This window comes from Eublepharis macularius, chromosome 1, assembly GCF_028583425.1.
Source record: "Eublepharis macularius isolate TG4126 chromosome 1, MPM_Emac_v1.0, whole genome shotgun sequence".
NCBI classification, from domain to species: Eukaryota; Metazoa; Chordata; class Lepidosauria; order Squamata; family Eublepharidae; genus Eublepharis; species Eublepharis macularius.
In genome coordinates this window covers 137,888,439-137,911,875 of record NC_072790.1, presented here as the reverse complement: position 1 = coordinate 137,911,875, position 23,437 = coordinate 137,888,439, and the positions used below count along the sequence as shown (strand labels likewise).

Below are 23,437 nucleotides of genomic sequence, written 5' to 3'. Positions count from 1 at the left end.
GCATGTGAATGGGGAGGACTTGCCAGATTGAAGACTGTCCAAGGTAGGATGCTCCAGGGACTGGGCTAGAACCACTGACTGAACAGAGTGCCAGGAACTGTTCTAATCATGCACCCACATCTCTGTGTTGAATCACTACCTGCAAAGATGATAAAAAGAAACATGTAGCAATGGCAAACAGCACAGATGCTATGGCAGTGACTGCCATGCCTGTGGGGCCCCAACAGGGTCTGTGGTTCCACCACCATGGGGGCTCCATTTGCCAGAGAGCCTGCCCTGAGGCACATGCTGTAGCCATCCAAGTGACACTTACTGATCTGATGAGGAAGTACTTTGCAACTGCAGCTGCTCCATCTGCTGTTGCTGCATAAGGCCCTGATCCTGCAAGGCATTGGGTCCCATAGTTGCCTGGCCAGCTGATCCACAGAGCACAGTAGGGCAGCTGTCAGTTGTCACCTGTTCCCCACATGGAGGCAGGAGCACCCTGGCAAGGGAGTGTGTTAACAGCCCACTAAACACTGTCAGAGTCCTTGCCCACCTCTCTTTGCATCATGGACAGCACTTCTGGGTATATGTTCCTGGGAGTATGCCCCATGGGGCATACTGCTGTGTAGGGCTGGCTCAGGTTACGGCCATGCACACACACTGCTAGCCTTGGGTGTGGGAGCCAACACTGTGAAGGTGGTGCCTAGGTTCATGCAAGGGAGATGGGGGAAGCAAGTGCAGACTCCTGGGGGGGGGGCAACTACATTCCCACCCCTGCTTACCTGTCATTTTTTGGTCACCCCTTCAGACTGTGTCTCCAGAGAGTTCTGAAATGAGACATGTTAGCCACATGGCATGAACTTTGCTCTCCTCTTTGGGTATTAGTGCTAAGTGCTCCCTTGGTAGTGCTAAGCACCCTTTCTGTACCTCTCCCACCAACCAAGTACAATACCATATGCCCTAAGTGCAGATGTTAAAGACCTTTGAGACACAGTCCTGTGCTCTATGTCTTACCTATTGAATTATGGGGCATCCTGGCTGGTATTTATGTAGTGCTGGGGGTGGGCTATGGTTAGGTGTGGGGAAGGGTGTTTGTCGCTGGAGAGAGAGGTGATTAGCTGCAGCTGTAATCAGTATACTGTGCTACTCTGGAAATTGTGGTTAAGGATGCGACTATTGAGGGGCATTTTGCCTTTTCTGTTGTATGGGTGCCTATGGGCTATGCAGTGGTTTTTGCTGGAGTAACTTTCTGCTGGTTCAGGGTGGGGGGGATTTCCAAGCTAAGGTAGCATAAGGAGTCGATTAACTTCTGCCATGCCTCTGGAGCAGCAAACTTTAGCACCGTTGTGCTGTGCTGTTAGCACACCACACCCAACTTCAGTGCAGGGCCGCCAGGATGTGACCCTAGTATATCATAGAGAAATTCTGGTGTAGCATCTCATCAGCAATCTGTGTGCTCCTCTGCCCTTCACTGAAAGTTATCTGTACTGGAATATATTCTTATAATATATAAAAGCTGTATTAATTTATTCTTGCTACTTTTATCATAACAAAATATAACTGCCTTCAGGATTACAGTCAGGCTTCTTTAGGGAGTGGAGAATAAGCTCCATACAATCCAGTGGGGACCCCTCCCAGGCAAGCACGGACAGGTGTCCAGCACCACCAGGGCTTCCACCTTCTCCTCAGCGATCCTCAGGTGAGGCGCGGAGAGGAGTGCTTAGGCCGTTGATTCAGTGGATCCCCTCCTGGCAATGCATCTGCATGAAGATTAATTTGTATTCTGCTCTTCTTCCCCTCAGCACCCTCTCACTTTGGCCTGGGGTCTGCCGCGAAGCACCCATTTGCTGCCATGAGGGGAGCTGGTGAATCAACAGCCTGAGCACTCCTCTCAGTGGCAAGCGGGCACTTTACAGTGGCCTGAGGGCCAGAGCAAGAGAGTGCTGAGGGGAGGTGTGGAGAGGAGTACTTAGGCTGATTTGGTGCGCCCCCTCCTGCCAGTGAGCAGGTGCTTCGCAGCAGCCTCAAGGCCAGTATGCCTGTGCAAGGATAAAAAGTAAGTCATCACCAATATGGCTTTCCTTTTATATATAGTAGGATTCTCAGCATGGCCAAAATGTGTGGATGCTTAAATCCAGAGACTGGAGCCATGAGCATAAAGACAAATCATTCTACAAAGCTGAAAAAAGCTCCAAGTTTGCAGAAAAATCTGAAACCTAAAAAACTCCAAAAACTTTTGGGGCTAACCCCTCTTAAAAATGATAGTAGTGCCTGTAGCTTTAAGAAGTAAATGCCTTGTTAGTGGCTGTTATGGAATTTGCTAGTCAACCACAAGAGTATTGCCAGCCTTGGTTTCTGTCAGTAAAAGGCAGGGGGAGGGGGAAGGGGTATTTTGGCCTGTAAAGGAAGACTCAGCAAGGCCCAGGCTGGCAGCTACCATCAACCAAATTGCTACTAAGAGACTTGCATGACTTGCCCTGGCCTGGCTGCCTGTTGCTATTCAACAGCAGCCATCCCACAAAAAGGCAGTTTAGTGTAATGGTTTCAGATTAGGATCTGGGAGATCCAGGTTCTAATCTTTACTCTGCTGTTGAAGCTCACTGGGTGACCTTTGGGCCAGTTATACACTCTCAGCCTAACCTACTTAACAGATAGAACCGAAAACTCTGGGTTACAAAATTCCTGGAGATGTTAGGGATGGGCCCTAGGGAGGGTGGGGTTTGGAAAGACTCCTCAGCAGAAATAAGCTAAAAAACCCACCCTCCAAAGTAGCCCTTTTCTCCAGGGTAACTGGAGATCAATTCTAATTCCAATCAGGAGATAAGTTGTAATTCCAGAAGGTCTCCAGGCCCCACAAGGAGATTGGCAAACTTACTCACAAGGTTGTTGTAAGATTACAATGGAGGAGAGGACAATAATGTGAGCTGATTTAGTCCTCATTGTGGAGAAAGGTGGAATAGAAATGAAGTAAATGAATAATATTGCAGATGATGGGTGGCACATAATAGGTGCGTTGGTGGGTGGGTGAAAATGAGAGAAGGAAGAAGGGAAAAGTGAGGATATGGGGTGGCCAGGAGAAAGTGGAAATAATGTGAGGAGTGGTTTACCCAAGGCCACCTACTGAGTTCATGGCAGTAGTGGGATTTGAACCAGTAGAGTGCTGGTTCACAGCCAAAACACTTAACCACTGTGCTACAGCAGGGTTCTCAGGTGTGTAGGGCAAACTCCCAGAGGTTTCCCTCCTTCCCGCCATCATACTTGAATAGGAGGCCACTGGAGTCTGATGGTATGATACTGAATGTCCATCTCATTTGTTCACAAATTAATGGAGTCAGAGACTGACAATCGCTGACAGATTGGTGGGAGGTGGCAAGCCCCCCCCCCCCAGAGGTCACCTGCCACTGGCAGGCACCCTAGGAACATATGCAGCATGCACGCTGCTGGGGGTGGGTGGGCCTAACGATGTCACTTCCAAAAATGACAACATCACACCAACTGCGGGAGTGCTCCTGTGCTGGAATGCAGGCGGGGAATCCGACACAGGCTTCACTGAAGTCCGGAGTTCAACTAAGCCGACTGGGGAACAAGCAGGGAGCGTAGTCCAGGGAGCCAAATCCAAAAGGTCAGAGCCAAAAGAGCAGAGAGAGCAGCACTGGGTCGCAGTAGAACCAGGTGAGTCTTTGCACAGGTGCTTCTGCAATGAGGGAAAGGGTGTCCTGGCTTAAGAGCAATCACCTCCAAGGCAGTGTTACATCCTGCTAGGACTCAAGGTCACTACGCCGCTGTTTGAGTGCCTGAAGCCTTGCACTCCGTCTCCTTCCCTGAACAACAAGACGCTGCTGCACCCTACGCTGCCTCTCAGGTTCAGGAGAGCTTGGTGGGGATGTTGCCCTGGTCTCAACTGCTGGTGCAGGTAAGGGAACAGCTTCTGTCTCTGATTCTGCCCTGGATTCCTCAGCCTTCTCTGGCAAGGGTTCCTGCTGTTCCACTCCCTGCTGGTCCTCCATGTGGCTGACTCTGGAGGAGCTTGGAATACTCTCTCCCCGTCATTCTCCACGAGGTCTTCATCCTCTGAGGAATCAGAGCCCACAACAGCTCCTGCGCTTCATTTTGAGCCGATTTTGGGACCAAATGGGTTGCATTGCTCTGTGCAGAGTGTGGGAGTGCTACAATGGCTGGCACAATGATGTCACTTCAGGAAGTGACATCATCATGTAGGTGCTGGAGCATGCATGCAAATAGAGAGCATGCAACTGGCATGAGGTAAGTCAGGTCCCTTCCCCTCCTGCAGGAGGGTATAGGGACCTGGCAACCCTACCATAAGGACATGTTCAGCTGAGAGACCAGACCAGCTCTTTTCCTAGATGACAGAAGCATCTTCCATGATCTTTTTAGTCAAGACCAGCAAGTATTCCATTTTCCTCACCATATCTGTGACACATCATTGCTCTGTTCTGATTCTAGAGGCAAATAGTGTCAGAAATGGAAGACTTAACAGAGTATTTCAGCTAGACTATTTCCTGTGTTTTAAAAAAATGTATACCCTTTCTTATGCAGAGCTCCGGTGGTCTCCTATTCAAATTCAGATCTACAGTGGCTTATATTCAATAATGCTGCAGTATCTCTTGTTGCCAGACCATTGGCTGGAACTCTATATGACACAAATTGCTCCTTATCATATATTTATTTTAAACTAGTTAAAGGCTTTTTGCTCATTTGTTACCTTCTATTGCAACATGTGAGCACAGAAGGAAGGCATTGGTTCATACATCAGAGCTGACCAATACATTTTGGACTGGGAAGTATTTTTCTCTGATCAAGATGGCTATTTCTTTCTTTCTGTGCTATTTTTCCTCAGTTGTTCAACTCATTTCCTTCTGCAGCAGTGGCTATTGAAAAATACTAAAATATTTCTGGTGCATGCCAAAAAATTCATAATGACATTGGTATGTGAGGCTCTCGGAATTATGTCACTTTGGCATAGAACATCCTCCATGCCCCCCCCTCCACAAAACCCTACCATTATACAAAAATGTTCAATATGTAATAACATTGATCAACATATACAAGCCTTGATCGTCAAAATTAAATTATGTTATGAGTTCCCATTACAGTTCGAAATTCATTCTGAAACAGTCATCATATTTGATGGTATGATACTGAATGTCCATCTCATTTGTTCACAAATTAATGGAGTCAGAGACTGACAATTATCAATGACAACAACACTAGCAATAACAGCAACAGCAAATAAGATGGAAAGAACCCTGGCCATAGGAGGAAAGCTTATTCACTTGGAGGGTGAGGGTGAGGGTGAGGGGGGCCAATCTTTCCTACAGAGGGGAGGAGGGATGGAAAAACCTTGCTATGTATGGCACACCTTGTGAATCTGGTGCTTTCTTATTTATATAATGCCATCAGTGCATCTGACACTTCACTAAGTAACATCATCAATATATTATCCTGTCCCTAGAATCTCATTTAGACATGAAGGGGAAGGCAGAGAAATAACCATGGGAAGGCAGTGAGGGAAAGGCAAGGATAACAAGTTGAAATATGAAAAAATGTCGCTACCTAGACTTAGATTTCATCTCTGTTCAAAATGAAGACTATGGTTTAATCCAAAGGCTTTGGGGAAGAGGCAGGTTTTGAGAAAACTGCTTTTCAGACAATGAAGGTAGCTTTTTACTGATTAATGCTGCAATTCTGATTTTATGAGGAAATGTATCTGGGAAATGACATAATTTATTTAAAAATAGGCTAATTAATATTCTGCTGGGGAAGTGATGTTAGGCTGCTGCAGCAAAAATGCAAGATATTTGAGGCAGTTTAAAAACTGACAAATACGTTCATCTTTATGGTAATGCAAGAGTTTGTGTCATTTTTGCTCCAATTAATATTAATTTGAGTAGTTTTGAAATTATTTTATTTGGGCAATGCTATTCATAAATATCCTGAACAGCAGGGTTTAGGTACCTAAGCATCAATAAATGATTCTTATCAATCAGTACAACAAAAGCACTTACACTTTTTTTAAAAAATAGAATCTTATTACTTTCATCTGAATGAAAGAGGATTCCCTTCAGCACAGAAAAATGCTGCTTTTAAATCATTTTGGCCAATTGTGGGTAGGTGCTTGCACAGCAATGTAAGGCTGGAATCAAACAAGGATTCTTCCTCCCCCTTAACTCCATGAAAAGGCACAATGAATCAGTAGGGGTATACATTTGGATACACCCATGCTGAAATTATTCTCAGAGTTAGCTGTTTGAGGTCAGCTTGGGGGCTGTGAAATGATGCAAAACACTTCAGAAATTCTAGGAGTAACAAAAATTTATCTCCACCATTTTTGGGAGGGTTTCAGGTTTGGGAGAGGTACAGAAGTGGAGAGGAAATTGGCCTGGCCAGGATTATCCCCGCTAAAGGATTCTTCCCATTGCTGGCACTGGAGGCAGCGGAGCCCAACACATCAGCTGGAAAATAGCAGGCAGGCTGATGGAATCTTATAAGGCTTGACTGTTGCAAGGCTATTTCCTCCCCTGCCACAGGGGAATTTTTAAAAAAAACAGCAATTAAATAGTGTTATATCAATATTCTCAGTTTTCATTTTTTAAAAAATAAAAAATTGAAAAAAGAGAGCCAGTGTGTTTTGGAGTTTAAAGCCCTAGACTGGAATTTGGGAGACCCAGGTTCAAATTCTCACTCTGCCATGGAGGATTGCTGGATGACTTTGGTGCAGTCACATACACTCAGGCTAATCTACCTCACAGGGTTGTTGTGAGGATAAATGGAGGAGAGGAGAACAATGCAAGGCACTTTGTGTCCTCATTGGAGAGACAAGTGGGGTATAAATGAAGTAAGTAAGTAAGTAAATAAGTCTCTAGCTCTTTCCATTGCAGATATATAAAGAATTAAGGACTTGCTTTATATTTTAAATGAAGATTTTGAATTCAGAGAACCTGGTACACATATTGCTATACTGTTGTATCAACAAAAGCTATTTAATTGTTGATTAAAAAAATAATCCCCCAGGCAGGGGAGGTAACAGCCACTCCAACAGCCAAAGTTTGCAGAAGTCCAGAAGTCCACCAGCCTGCCTGCCGATTTCTGGCTGTCAGGTGGATTCTGCTGTCTCTGATGCCAGCAGAAAAGGAGAAGCCTTCAGAGAAGACAATGCTGGCATGGTATATCCATGGCTAGCTTCCTCAATTTTTCCTCCCTTCCCATACCTGCTACTTTTGTGTGGGGGACAATGATAAACATAATGACACAGACTACCCTCCAAACCCTTTAAAAACTCTGAACCAGCAACAGCACTTTTGAACCAGTATAACAAAAACAGAGCCTTAATCAAAATATGGATCCAAAATTATTATTAAAATTTTTGAAGTACACATCCTATGACTTTACCACAGAACAGCAAGTTAATAAGGGAGGAGTATTTGCTTTCAGTTACAGCCAGATTAAAAATCCCACCACCCTAAATAAAAAGAGGCCTATGTGGTCTGACGAATGTTTCAACAATAAGCACTTGCAGCCTATGGCTAATGGCGAAGACAGGAGGAGGCACGGCAACAAAGTCAAACCCACACATTAACTGGAGTGAAAACTAGCCACAACTTTATTGAAATACAGCATGAAGGAGCATTGGCGATGCATGTAGATCGGATCCCAAAGCATTGGCTGACCCGCCTGCCAGCCGATATCCCTCACCCTCCCAGACCGCCACTGGGGGGGAGGATCCCAGAAGCGACATTAAGATGGCGATCATATGGGTGTACACCACTGCATGATTCCCCCGCCACCTGGGAGTGAGTATGCCCCAGCAGCCCCCAAGCTGGACATGCACCTCCATAACAAACAACAACATTCGATTTATATACCGCCCTTCAGGACAACTTAACGCCCACTCAGAGCAGTTTACAAAGTATGCTATTATTATACCCACAACAAAACACCCTGTGAGGTGGATGGGGCTGAGAGAGCTCCAGAGAGCTGTGACTAGCCCAAGGTCACCCAGCTGGCTTCAAGTGGAAGAGTGGGGAATCAAACCCGGCTCTCCAGATTAGAGTCCCGTGCTCTTAACCACTACACCAAACATAACTCACTCCCAAGATTCCATGTGGGAATCCCCTTAATGGGGAGTCTGGGCATGCTGGCCCTGCCTCCCCCCAAAAGGGATCTAATCCAATGACAAACTGCCAGACAAAGTTGTGATGAAGAGAACAAATATAACCACAGGGAGAGGTGGGTGGATTTCGCAGCCAAGAGTGAATTGGGGAGAAGCAGGGCTGGCAGCTGATAAATACCCAGCTGCCGGACTAGAGGGAGAACTGCCTCCCTGAGGCCTGAGGCCAGCCCCACCCCCTGCCTGCTCCCTCCCGGCCGCTCCTGATAGGCTGGCCTAGAATTTTAATCTGATTGGCCTCTGAGCTCGACAGGAGGATGCCAGGCGAGCTACCAACATGGCGGCTGCCATGCCCCATCCTCCTCTCCGCCCGTGGCAGCAACCCGGCCCCCAGGTAAGTCTGGTAGCCATCGCTTCCATCAACATTGAGCCTTTTATCTCCTGTGTTTTGTAGGCTACAAAAGAAACTCACAAGAGAATGAAAACTCTAGCCAAATTATTTTTATGTCCTTTGGCCAGCTCACGTGCTTCGTTTTCTGTAGATCACTCCCAAACTGCTGTTTAGTGGACCACTGGAACTCCAAGGAGCTCAAGTAGACTCCTGGAGAGGTGGCTTGGAAATGTTCTAAATAAAGTTGCCAGGTGGTCTCCTCCTATAAGCCAGACCCTAGAGACAGCCCCTCTCCAGTCCTCAGCTTAGGCAAGATCCTCATGCTCATGCTTTGCATGAGGTCCCAGCCCTGACACGATGACATCACTTCCAAAAGTTATGTCATCGTGCCAGGCTGTGTAGACCCCGCCTCAGAGTCTCTCAGAGGCAGGGGCATGCAGCTGGGGGCTGGCAGTGGGGAACTGGCCTGGCCAGGCCAGCCCTCCTGAGGGACATGCCATTCAATGAGGAGCAGAGAGTAAGAGGGCTGTGGGTCCGGCCTTCAAGGGGCATCAGCCCCCTGGCCAAGTCCACTCCCTCCTGTTCCTTGGGCTGGCTTCCTCACCGCACTGCAGCAGAAGTATAGTGTCTAGAACAGACAAAGTGATGGTATCACTTTATTCTTCTCTGGTTAGGCTTCACTGTGTTAAGTACACCAGGTTAGATTGCTGGCTGCTGCAGAATAAGAGAAGGAGTCTGCCTTAATGGATCTTAACAGGACAATAGCCCAAAGGCTATGTTTGTTCTGTATTTTCACCATGATTTTTTCTTTCCATAGTACAGGTACTCTTTCTGCAGTACCAGCATCTTTCAGCCCCATCACAAGTAATGGCACCATTTTTTAAAAAAGCAATGGTTAAGGAATTCTAATTTTTTAATTTTTAATAATTTTACTGTGCTCGTGTTAATAGAAATCATTTTGCAGCTTGATGCTATATTTTTATAATGTTTTAAATGCAAATTTATTTCATATTTCATGATACTACCTGAATTAGTGAATGACCATTCTGCTGACTTAAATGTCTTGAACCTGCCTTTTGACCTGAAATATTTTTATTGTAAATGTTTGAAGATCCAGCACAGATAATATAATTTACTGTGTAATACACTGTGTCTCAATGAGAAAGGCAGACTATAAATAAAGTAAATAAATAAATCTTCTCAATCGAGGAAAACTTGACATTTCTGATTACTTCAAAACCCATTTCCCCCCCCCCAATTTTTCTTGTAAAAAGAAACATAGGGATGCAAATGCAAATCTGAGGGAATAAACATATACCATGCTTCATTAAAAAATTAAGTTAAAATCAGCTTCCAGTATGACAGTCAATTTTTTTTTGTCAATTACATTTCAAAGATGGGAGGAAGACGGGCTCAAGCTGGGCAAGGATCTTTTTTACATATGTCTATATGCATCCTTAAAATATATGAATTTTATATGAAATATAGGAATACTTGAAATATTAAAGAATATGAAAAATATTAAAAGAACATATGTTATATTTATATTCATATTAAAGCTAACAAACCTTAGCTAAAAAACACCCTGATCAAGCTGTTATTTTAATGTTTACTCAAAGGTTGCATTAGAGCCATTTCACATTTGCAAGATTCCTACTCAAAAGACATTTCTATAAATAAATTTCCAAGAAAGCCACCTGGAGATGGTAAGGATTGTACAATCAACAGATTTTTCTCTCTACATAAGGGTTTACCATGAATTTTCTATGGAATTGCCTTACAATTGGTATCTTTGGGTACTTTTTAATATGGCAAATTAAAGACAGTCTATCCATGCAAATCAAAGAAGCAAGGACTATTAAGGTTTTTCTTAAAGCCATATTTCTTCTTCAGCATATCTCGTTGGTCCCCCCAACCCATTATTCCTTATTTCTAGAACTCACTAGCAGCCAATATTGGCTTAATGGAGGTTCCCCATCACTCTTTTTAAAAAATCTTAAATTTTATTTGACACAAAGCGAAGACAAACAAGTTGATCCATGCGAGGGGTTTGGGGTGAGTGTGGGCAACCATAAGATAAGGTATTTAATTAGGACCAATTAAAATGTCACAAAGGAGCGAAGAATCTTTTTAGTTTTCTGAAACTCATCATCAAGCTGGATTTTAAGCAAAACAAACAAAAAATGCAGGCAGGGAGAGAGATACTTTACTGGGCATGATGGAAAGGTCTCTCTGCTTACAGATAGTAAGTTTTCAGATGGAGTACAGAAGCATTATGCTGATTTAACTAGGTTAAAACATGCTTGGTTTAGAAAGATCTCAGGTGGCACCAGTTCTACTGGGACACACATTACAATTGCAACTCTCTCTTTGAAAATGTAAAATCCATCAGTGGATTTGTCTTATCCATTTCAATTAGCTTGTACATTTTTGTACTAGTTCTTGGCTCTCTAAATTACCTCTCTTTTGCTTACTAACTCCAGTAAGCATTTTTGTTGTGCACTCATCTTAACATAAAAAAAAAATGTTATAATGACAAATAAAAAAGTGTTAACACCAGGTTTTGTATAAAATCTCTACAAGTGAAATGCAATCATAAAAGAAAACATTCAGCATTTATTCTTAAAATGATCTGTTCAATGAGTTTCCAGTACTGATGGAATTTCAATACTGTAAAATGTTGCATTTCTTTTCTGTTACTGTTGTCATGCAGAAGGACAGTTTTCTGCTGTCTGGACCGGTCATCAAGTCTGAACAAAAACTAAGTTATCAATTTGAATTGTAAACCTGTGGGATAAATTTAATTGTTTGAGATGTTTTGTACAATTATAAGTTCTTCAGTCATTTAATAGAAAGTGGAAGTTATTATTCTCTGCGTGCCATTGCTATCCCTGATTTCTTATTTTAATTAACAAAAACATACAAGTTTAAATTAAGATTTGTGACAAGACCCACTCAGCTGTCCAAAGAATGGGATTTGTTTTCTTCCTCATACGTTGATGCTTAATTTTTTGCATATCCTTTCTTCTGGTTCCAGAAAACTATTGTAGCCAGTTCAATAAATAACACACATAAACATAAAACAGGAAAGACATTCTTTGATAACCAAAATAATTAAATAGAAAGAGCAGGTTAAAGATCAGCATTCATTTTTCAAATTAAATTTAAAAGCCTGCTCTAGTTACTTAAAAGATTGGCAAGTTTTACAAATAACATCACTGAGCCTTTTAGAGAGAAACACAGCTGCATTAGAATGAAGCCATTAGGCAATACATTTATTTTGAAGCCAATTAACCTTTTGTCAGAGATGTCGGAACCATAATGGTTTCAGCAGTGGAGGTCAGCCTCTAACAGGGGCACGTATGACAGCGATTACGCTGTCTGACATATGCTGCAGACTGGGAGAGCAGCCGTGGAATGAGAATCCACCTTCGTTTGTATTCTGCTCTGCATTTCAAGGGAGCAGGCAATCTTGACCTATCCATTTAGGTAATTAAAGCTTCCATTTGGAACTGTCCTGCAGGAAGGTGAAATTTGGGGGGAGATAAATGGCTGCTGCTCACTGTATCCAACCACTTCCATTATTTGATGGACTGCCTGAAATAGGCTAGGTTGCCAGGTCCCCATAAAAATAGAGATGAATTGAGCAGGATACAATTCTCTAAAGCAAAGCAACTCTGTCATCTTCCTTTTTGCAGCATATAATTTAATTGTTAGCCAAGGTAGATGGCTGACTCAGGAGGCCACTCTCTGACTGCTCCCCCACCATCTTCTATTTGCTAAGAAATTACTCCACTTTATTTACTTATAAGCCAACATTTTTTGGCAATGAGAGATGTCACTTCAATAAGCGCAGCTGGCTGTCACAGCTGCGCCCTGACTTACCTTCCAGGCTATTTTGTTTCCTCTTGAATCGTGCTCAAGGGCAATTGGGAAGTCACCTCGCTCATAAAACTTGCGAAATGCTGTGGGCTTTGTTGGTCTTTCTTTAAATGCTCCTGCAGCTGGGGGACCTTTCACCTAAAAAGACAGATACAGCAATTATGTAAACAAGAAACACATTTGGGATTAAATGTATAATTTAATGCAGGTATCTATGAAACTGGATTGGTACAGTCTCACCCACGTAGCACCGATATCAATATTCTCTATAGTAGACTTAATTGGTTTTTGGTTTTCTCTTGATGGGTTATTAACAGGTATAGAAGGCAGAGGTTATTTCAAATAAGTACCCAGGATTTTGTTTGCAGTGCTGTACATTTTAATGAGGAGAAGGGGAAACAGCTTCCTATTAATATAATGGCTGTAAAATAGACGTTAAGTATTAATCATCAAATGTAAAATATGTGTACATTTAATTGCTTAAAAACTTTAACATTCTTAGGAAGCAAGATATGTAAAATCAAACAGCAAAACTTATTATAACTTTTAAAAGGTCAAGAAAGCCAAATATATGTATTTTATTACATTTGTGTAGCATGGCAATGTTACAGATTTTTTAAATATTGCCTTTTAAAAGAACTTCTTCTTTATAAGAAGTACAGGATCTGCACCATTTACCCTACTCTTCATAAAATTAGAAATGTAGCAGAATAATACTCCTTCACATAACCGAGAGTTTCTAATAAAGAACATAGGTCTCGGTTTCCCTATGTTTAAAGAGATATACCAGTTTGAAAGGATCCTGTATAAGTCCTTTTCTAGTCATGGGCAAACACTGTTGTTCATCTTGAACTTAGTGGGATACTGATCCAACTTTTAATCAGGTGATGGTTTTTAATAAGCTGAACTGTTTCATAATAACTGACATTCAGTTTCCTTGGGCTACATTTCTGCTCCCTTAAGTTTCAGTTTATACTGTGAAAATCTTGTTGGGCTCTAAGGTGCCACTGGACTCAGATCCTGCTGTTCTACTGCCAGTTCGGCTACCAGCTCTGTCCCCACATAAATTGAGGAAAAATATTATGATCTAATGCCATCAGTCATACCATAAGTGACTCATGTACATGTTCACCTACCAAAGTGACATATGCCATCATCTGTCAACCATACACTTCTGCTGTCTGTATAGGACAAAATAAAAGTTTCTATGCAAGAGGGAAGTGGTGGAGGGAAGTGCCATCAAATCATAGCTGACTAATGGCAATCCCTGGTGGGTTTTTCATGGCAAGAGACTAAGAGAGATGGTTTGCCATTGCCTGCCTCTGCAACCCTGGTCTTCGTTGGAGGTCTTCCACCCAATTACTAATCAAAACTGACCCTGCTTAGCTTCTAGAAGCTGATTAGATCAGGCTTGCCTATGCTATCCAGATCAAGGTATACAAAAGAGTAAATGAAAAATATCTGCCATTATAATGACAATGTTTGGAAACTAGTGGAAGAAAAATTCAGTCTCTCAAGATGCTCTGTTTCTAAGCTCAAAGCCATCATTGTTCAACAAAGGTATGTCAAGGGGAGGCTTTAGAATGAAACTGCTCAATTAGCATTTATCAGCAATGATTCTGTTCAGTTTGGACTTGCACTTCTTCCCTACTGTAGGTGTTGAATTAGCATAACATGGGTAAAATAGGCATTTGTAAAGGGGTCACTCTGTTGTATTATATACACATTTGGGCTTTGCATAGAAATATCACAGAGATACTCTATTTCTTACATTCCATGGCTTTTGGGGGCCCCATTTACATCCCTCGCCTTCTGGTGTCCATGTATGTAGCTCTGCCTACAAAAATATCTCCATTCTTTCAACTGGTGCTCTAAGTCTCCCAGAAGAGGACTTCATGTAGTAGGCTATAGTCTGCAAAAGCTTATGATCTAATAAACCTATTCATGTTTAAGATGTCACTATGTTGATTTTGCTGCTATAGACTAACATTGAGAAAAGATGAATAAACACCTTTGACTCTTCAGAAACCTTCCAGGCACTCTGCCATAGAATTTCAGACAATAACACACACACTAGGAACCACATCTCCAGTCATGGAACTGGGGCTGTATGATTCTCACCCCCTCCTGGTGAGCTTCTTCTCTTTTAAAAGTAGAAGAGTAAAAGAGAAGAAGCTCACCAGGAAGGGGGGGGGGGTGGAGAATCATGCCTCAATGCAGGGGCATACTTCTTCTCAATCTATTCCCCCTCCCATGCAAATATATGAGACTGCAGAACACACCTTTGGCCACAGAATGTTCCCCACCCCTCTGATATTAGGAGTAATATAGTGGCTAAAACCCTTCCAATAAGCCACCAGTTAGAGTCAAGAGGGCACAGGGTTTAGAAAAGTTAACATTAAGGAACTCCCAGTTGTCAACCACCCCCCAACATTGTCACGCCTCCATTATGCAGCACTGAAGGTAATTGGGAAGTCAGATACCTCTGTTAGTGAACACCAGACTCTCCTACTTCTAGACTCATGAACTAAGTTTCCTTGGAAATTAAGAACCATACATATGGTAAAAGAACAAAAAGAAATTGGAGCTCTCCTCCCCGGATGAGTGACTGATGTATTGATGACGTTATCTCCCCACAAAGCATGACTGCCAAATACTGACATCAGAGGAACTACCAGCTGAAAAGGCTGAAACAGGAGGAATGAGAGCATCTAGGTGATAGCTCCCTTTCTTAACAAATTCACACACAGAGCCTTTAAAGAAGCTGGATTCAGGGTTTTGTTTTTCAATTTGTTATCTTAATGTTTCTCAGTTTTCTTGTAGTGATTATTTTATGGTTTTATTGGTGATTTGTTGGTCACAGTTGATAATTTAATTGTTGTTTCTGCTATTTTTATAGTTGGTGGTTTGTATAGATATAGGCTTCTGCTCAATATTTTGTGATGTGGTTTGTTTTTAATTATTTATTTTAAAATATTAGTTTTTGTACTACCCTGGTAGAAAGGTGGGATATAAACACAAGTAAATAACTGAAGAGACAGAAAATCTCTTACACTTAACAGGCTGATGTTGCATAGGCTAAACAAGTGAGACCCTAAATATGTATTCTAAGAAAATATTCATTATCCATTTAAAAAGAGAAATTGTGAACTCTCTTGCAACTAATAGCAGGATATTTTTAACAATATTTCATTCTTCATTTATCAGAGAAAGAGGAAAACTAGATTCTCAGGAATCAATTTGCATCTAAAATTTCCAAGGAATTATGGTATCCTAGCAACATCTCAAGGAACTACTCATCATGTGACAACTATCAAAAGTAAAAAATAAGAATATATGATGGATTTGAAAGCAAGATACTAAAAGATACTTATGACATTATCCACATGACTTCAGTCCTCATGATCATTGTACTGGATGTTTAAAGTAAATGTTTCCTAATCACAAGTGACATTTCTTCATAATGTCGCTGGAAAGAAACTATGGCAAGCAAAGAGGGAAACTCACTTATCACACATTTTATAGGTAGACAATTAGTGTTAATGTACACTAGAGATACTCCTAAAAAGTATTTGATCATTCATGACCTACATTTGCTCCCTTTGGAGGGAAGCATATTGTCAGAACATCTGTTATGCAGAAATATGTGAATTTCTGCCAGACAGCCCTTTTTGGAAAAGATTATTTTGGTAATAACGTAAGTAGAAATGTGTCAAAACAAGAGGAGGTTGATTCAGAGTCCTGAATCAACTAAGCTAGACCAGCTTTCATCTTTCGTTCGTGATTCAAGTAACACCTATTTCTAAATATCCATTTGAACTCAGCCTTTTCACAAATGGAATGAACTTGCAAAAGGCATCTTTGTAGAGCCAAAACACACGAGAAGAAATACCCAGGTTCAGCACGAGTTCTCTTACCTCAAGGTTTGCCGGGATCTGTAGGCGTCCTGGAAGCTTAAAGTTTAGCGTTTACAGAGCAGCAGGAAGGGAAATACAGGCGCCTGTATTTCCCTTCCCCTTCCTGCTGCTCTGTAAATGCTAAACTTGTTCTCTTACCTCAAGGTTTGTTGGGAAGTGTAGGTGTCTTGGCAGCTTAAAGTTTAGCATTTACAGAGCAGCAGGAAGGGGAAGGGAAATACAGGTGCCTGTATTTCCCTTCCTGCTGCTCTGTAAATGCTAAACTTTAAGCTTCCAGGACGCCTACAGATCCCGGCAAACCTTGAGGTAAGAGAACACGTGCTGAACCTAGGTATTTCTTCTCGAGTGTTTTGGCTCGTAGTTGCCCCTTTCTGAGTGCAGTTCTCTGTGTCCTCAAAAATTCTGCTCCTGAGGGCTGGGGTACCATCAGGAACTCTATGGGATGTAGCTAGGGTTGTCAGGCCAAGCCTGGTAACCAGAGGGTGGGGGGGGGAGAAAAGTAAATAAAATAAGGCTCTAGCCTAGTAGGTGGCATGTCACTTCAGAGGTACAACCCAGATGTGAAATGAGTAGCTCTAGGAATTGCAGAACTCTATAGTAAAAATCTGTGGCAAAATCAAAACCAAGGTACAATATGAGCATGTTAGTGAGGGATGTGCTGAAGGCCTACAGTTAAACTTCCTTCAAGTTTCTCTGCTAGACCAACAGTATAAATAAATATTAACTCTCCTCCTTGTTTGTGTGTTTATATGTGTGTATGCATTTATATGAAATTTTTAGCATGATACTGCACTTCATGTATCCAGCATTGCTCTTCCACTTTATTTGTATATCCTTTTAATTTTAAGCATTTAACAGAATCTGAAAGCTAAGCACCATGTCCTAACACACAAATGTACACATACATTCCGGAAAAGAGAATGGGGCTTATCCTACTATATAAAAGGCAAGCTATATTGGTGACAACTCACTTTTTATCCTTGCATAGGAACACTCTGGTCCCGAGGCTGCTGCAAAGCTCCCGCTTGCGGCTGGGAGGGGGTGCACCAAATTGACAGCCTAAATACCCTCCTGCTCTGGCCTCCAGGCCACTGTGAAGTGCCCATGTGCTACCAGGAGGAGTGCTTAGGCCATCGATTCACTGGGCCCCCTCGCAGTGGCAAGCAGGTGCTTCACGGCAGCACCCAGGCCAGAGCGAAAGGTTGCTGAGGGGAAGAAGAGCAGAATATAAATTAATCTTCATGCAGGTGCATTGCCGAGAGGGAGACCACCGAATTGAGAGCCAGAGCACTCCTCAGGGGCGCTGAGGAGAAGGCAGAAGCCCTGGCAGTGCTGGACACCTGTCTGCACTTGCCTGGGTGAAGTTCCCACTGGATTGTGTTACCAGAACTGCTCTTTATTATAATGGGGAATTAGCTATAGCAGTCTGTAACTTAAAATTAGCGCGGATCTTAACCTATGTCTACGGAGGTCCCGATTCCAGACACTCTAGTGAAAAAGAGGCAGACTACAAATAGGTTCCAAACACGTGTATTTAGTGTGGCGTAAGCCTAAACTTGCACAAGCATACAAAGAACACACAAGATCTAAGAAATACAGAGTAGGAAATACAGAGACGTTCGCATTAGCTGGTTCCCAACGATGGTGGGGAATACTCACTTATCCTGAAGCGAAGCAGAGACACGACAGCGAGGTGGCCCAATGCCAGCACTGGGACCACAGACGGACAGCAAGGGGTTCTGGATAGGGTGGCACGAGCACCGAGTGGTCTGAGAGACCAGCTTAAATACCCCAAAACGTACCCTGGGGCTGGTGCTTTACTTGGTGGTTCTCACAGATTAAAACAAAGGTTCTAATGGGTTACTGAATGGCTTGGATGGGCCACTTTGGTAATCTGATTGCGATAAGTGACACCTCAGGAAGAGGGGACAAAAGAGGGAGGGGGAAATCCAAGTGGGCTGAATGGATGTTCCAGTGGACAGAGCTTGTCCTGATGTCATCAGCTCTGGAATGCGGAGGTTTCTTTGAGATGCATTCTCTAAGTGCTTGGGATGGTCGGCACTTAGTTCCTTCTCCGGGGCGGCTCCTAAGATATGCAGAGCGGGGCGAGGTACTCTCGCTGCGGACGTGGTGTGCCCGCTTCGCCGAAATGGCTTCTCAAAGCAGTCTTCTTCCCTGGGTCTTCTGGGTGCCTGAGAACATGGATGCCGGCTCATGTCATGAAAGTAATGACAAGAAATTCATAGAGGCTTAAAAACAACAGAGCGGCAAAGATCACAGACGGCTCAGTCCGCAGTACAGCTGCTGAACTGGGTTGCATATATACAGGAACAAGCAAACTTAGTCCATGTGTTCCAAAACACACTTCCACCCCCCCCCTTGCTGTCTGCGTCAATCCGCAGAGCAGGGTCGGCTGGCGGCAAGAAGGGCTTCAGGCACACAGTTCTAGTCCTCATGGAGGTAGTTCCGCTGTCGGTAGTTCGTAGGCAGGCCGTGGGCTGGGGGGCAGAGAAACACATCCCCCCCTAGTCCACAAGAGGGCCTCGGAGCGGTGTCCGGCAGCAGAGCGTCCATGGGGCCGGTTCAGGATCCGTACATATAATAAAATACAAGCATAGTTCATACCAGCACAAGGGCTAAAAACGGGGCGCCAAGAACAACCCTTAAGGCAGAAGAAGGTCGGGGTTATAGTGATCCAAGCGGTAAGACAGCTGGAGTTGCTGGACCTGTTGGCGGCTCCAACAGCCCAAATAGAGTAGTGAGGCACACAACAAAACTTGGAAGGCCAAAATAACAACGATCGGGTGCAAAGCCAAATTGTAAATTCCAGTGACAGTGGGGCTCCAGCCAAAGAGGGTTTCCCACCATGAATGCTCTCCGGTGGTCTTGATCCGCTGGGCAAGATCCAAAATCTCCTTGCCGTTGTGGGACACAATCAAAGCAGTAGTGTCCCCGTCCCTCTGGATGCTCTGGAGGGTGCGGTGGAGCTGCGGGTGGGCCAGGAGCTCGTGGATTAGCTCCAGACCGATGCCGAGGGAAATGGGCTTCACATAACGATAGATGGAGGGTGCCACCAGGATCTCTTCTTGGGTCCAGACCGGTACCGTGTAGGTGAAGTCGCAGGCTGCCACCGAAGACAGGTTGCAGAAGCAGCGGTTGACTCCCGGGATCACGGGCTTAAGCTGGAACGAGTTCAGGATCACAAAGTCGCAGGCCGTTCGCTCGCAGGCACATCCTTTCCCAAGGTAGACCACAGCGGAGCTGTTCTCCCGGACGACCTCGAAGGAGCACTCGTTGAGGGCGTCGACTTGCGGGGCTACACAGGGGTGATGCGGTGCAAAGGCTTGGTCTTGGCAAATGAAGCCGGTCTGGTCTTGATGCTGGCACCCTTGGAGGCTGACGAGCTGCCATCCGGTCGGAGTGAAGCGGGCCCAATGGTCGGGGTGTCTGGCGTAGAGGACTTCGGTGTCGCTGACTTGGAGTCCCAGAGGCACGACTGGATACACATGGAATGACTCGTGCGCACTGGCCGTTAATAAAAATAATTTAAGTTCCTGGGTGGTCGGTGAGAATGAGGAATTTACGAGAGACCACCAGGATTCAAGCTCCAGTTCTATGGGTGACAATTTGGGCATAATCAATCTTTTAATTTCCAGGGGCAAGTGCCCGTCCGTGGCTTGCCGAATTAGCCCCATGGCCACAGCCTGGTTTAATTGTTGGGCTTGCATACATGCCATGGCTATTGATACGTTGCGTTCAAAAGACTGCGTTCCTTTGAGCAGCAGAGAAAAATCTCTTTCAATTTGACTCTCCCAGTTAACTAAAATGGAGCTGATCTTGTGTTGCCCATTTGAAATGGAATTTAGGGACTGCACCACCGGTTTACCTAAGTTGGAGATGCTAGTCGTGACATGGGCAAACTTATTAGCGAGAGTCTCAATGTTGACCGAATCCATGATTGCTAAGCCTCCGGCTGCAGGAGCAGTCCAGTCGGCAATGCTTCGTCTGGCACGCGAGAGAGAAGGAGAGGGATCGATCCACAGTTGTAGCCATGCCTTCCAACCCTTGCTACCGGCCTCCAGATAGGGAGCGCACTGCGGCAGCCTCTGGGTTATATTTAGTTCAGCTAAGTCTATGCAGATCTCTTTCAAAGACATTTGCGGGCGGACTAGAACTCTCTCTCGAATGTCAGTTTTCAAAACATGGGAGCCCACTATATGCGTGCCGCCTTGGCTCAATTGTTCATTGCTGGCAATCAAAGGGTCAATTTGGATGGTGTGGGTCTCCTGGGTCCGGATCAGCAGGGAATAATTGCCTGGTTCGTGAGTCAAATTTACAAAGAGCAGCCCAAGCCGGTGAAATTTCTCTACTAGGGGCTTGGTTTGGCATTCGGGCGTCTGTTGAACCAGTATCCAATCGGGTGGGCCGTGTTTGGCTAGGTCTTCCTCTTTTACAATCCAGGTCAGGTTCTCCCAGCGCTCTATAGCAAAGGAGAGAACCGTGCCTGAAGGGGGCGTGATAGTGACTGATGCAGTTTCAGTGGTAGTAGTGCCTAGTAGGATGGTCATTCTAAAGGGGTCTCCTGCCTTCCATACTGCGGCCGACACTAGAATAACTTCACAGTATGGTCCGAAAGTCTCAGTGACAAATGGCGAGGTTTCGAAATTGGCAGGGGTGGTATACTTGTCTACCACCGGGACTGCGGTGGGGGCTGGCCTGATGCGGGGGAGAAACATACATGGGATCGGTGCAAGTGGTGACACTGTGTCAGTAGGTGAATAGCATACTAATTCTTGGGACATGGTTTTGACTCCCACACATAAAATAACAAGCTCTGGGGGTCGGATCCACTGTTCTTCACAACTGCGGAAGTTAGTGCGATCCGTGGGGGTGGTCATATTGCTCTGCTGCACAACTTTGCAGACCATCATTTCATTTCCTGCTAGTGTATTGATACATCTCCAGTGGGGGTAGGGCATTAATTTGGATGGGCGTCCCTCCATTAGGGTGCCTGCCAGCATGAGCAAACACAGAGTAGCCAGGTGCCTCATCTCCCGGCCTTCCTTTCCTTTTTGGCGAAAATATCCTGGGGAGACCTGCGGGTATAAGTACAGGTTCCCTGAGTTTGTTGCAGCAAAATAAATGAAGTGAAGCGGGGGGGGGGGGGGAAAGGGAGGGTGTTTTTCTGCCAGCACTGTTTATTAGGCGGGGTTCGAACGAGAAGTCCCAGGGCACTAAGCGGGCCTTCCAGCTTGTTGCTCTGGGGAACTCCTGTGCGGGGGCTTCTTCCTATAGCATGTATATTTCAGGGGGGAACGTCTTTACGTCGAGCAAGGGTCGGCTGTGCGTTAGGCGGGGTTATGCAAACTCGCCCCAGGGGTCCCTGGGTGCCTAGACTATGTGGCCTTCAGGTGCCCCTTGCTCGGTGGCGGGCTGCTTTTATTTTGTGGGCTGAGAGCTATCGGTCCGGCTCGGCCTGGCCTTGCCGCTTTAAAAGGAAAAAAACTAGAGAGCGGTATCCAGCAACTATACGGGTTGCTGCAAACGGGGACCACCGCCCAGAGCCCCTGGGATGGGCGGTATATAAATTGAATAAATAAATAAATAAATAAATAAATTTTCTAAAATAGGCTCTCGTCATATGTTTGCAGGACAAACAATTTTTGGAGGGACTCCCTCGGGAGGCCCCATTTTCTGGTTTAAAAAAAAAAAGATACACCAAAAAGGAAAATACACTGAGCAAAAGAAAAATACACAGAGCAGAAGCTCCCGGGTGTGGGATGCTTTTAGGTTGCCCTTACTTGGAGGGCCTGGCATGGCTTTATTATAACTTCAATATGTCTCCCCCCCCCCTTCTTTTCCTTTATACGGTACGGGCAAGGGAAAAGATTACGTTAGATGGGGCGGGCGGCTGCTGGCGGAAAGGGCCGAAATGGAGCCGAAGGCGCTCGGCGGCGTTTATCGAAAGGCGGCGGAGGCGGACGAGATCTTTCGGCGCCGCTGGGTCTGGGTTCTTCGGGGGTCATCTTGGCGCGGGGGATCCTGGCTATGTAAATGAGGCACGCTGCCTCTTGTGTGTAGTGAACGCACCTCAATAACACATTCAAGAGGGCACATATTTACAAAATACTGGTGGGTCTTTTACCTTTGCACTAAAGCGTACTAACTGGTGGCGCCGTATAGCAACTCACCATGACGAATATGAACGTTAGTAAAAGAGGGGGTTGACGGGCTGGACGGAGGTTTCCTTCAGGGGAGGCACAGCCCTCAAAGCCAAAGCCGACCATCATGCGAAAGCGTGGGTTGGCAGGTGAGACCCCGAATCTACGTAGATGCGGGATCTTCACCAGCACGGCGGGTGAAATGTTTTCAAACAAAGAAATCACCTTATTTGGTGGTTTCAACGTTGGAAGACTGCATTCACTTTTGGGCTAAAGCCTCTCCAAACACTTTCACACACAGCAAATCTCTTTTGCCTGTGCAATTTTTTTCCGAACATGCAGCTTAAAATCCAATTAAGAATCACTCTCGGTGGTGGTCCTATTTGGCTTTGGTTGCCGTGTTTCCCCCTAGGGTCCCAACTGTGGGGCCCGCCTAATGAAGTTAAAGAATAGAACTGAAAAAAACTCTTAACTTTTACATATATATATATTCTGCCGTTTCTTTTTATACAAGAGCTACAAAGGTCTGGTCTAAGGGGACACAGGGTATCTCTGGCCCAGGGTGAAGGGACATCTGGCGAATCACTGGGCAGAGGGGGGCTGGGCTGGCGGCTGTTCCCCCAGGATCATACACAGGCGGGGCGGTTTGGAGCGGCTTCCCTTTTCATTCCTTTAATTGAGAGGCGTGGAAGTATTTTAACCAAGTGCCTCCTGTCTTCCTCTGGATGGCTACCTGATAGACGGCTGGAGAGACTCTTTTCGTGATTGGGACGGGGCCTTGCCATTTGGCCGCTAACGAGTGTGCCTTCTGTGAGAACTTCCTATATAAAACGAGCTGTCCTTCTTCCCACTGCCTCGGGTTCCTGACCCATCCTAGTTTGCGGTCCATATCCTTCTGAGCTGTGCCTAACTTCTGGGCCACTTGCATGTGGACGGCGTGTATGGATGAGATGAGGTCCTGAACCCAGGCGTC

At 44.8% G+C, this 23,437-nt stretch overlaps 1 protein-coding gene across 1 annotated transcript in view; it reads right to left on the bottom strand.

Annotated features, from left to right (window-relative positions):
* The window catches only part of PACRG (parkin coregulated), a 456,930-nt gene that overhangs the window by 369,847 nt on the left and 63,646 nt on the right, over positions 1–23,437 (bottom strand). The window contains exon 2 of the mRNA XM_054998188.1: positions 12,390–12,524. Coding sequence (XP_054854163.1) covers positions 12,390–12,524 — 135 coding nt within the window. The remainder of the gene's footprint in view (positions 1–12,389; positions 12,525–23,437) is intronic.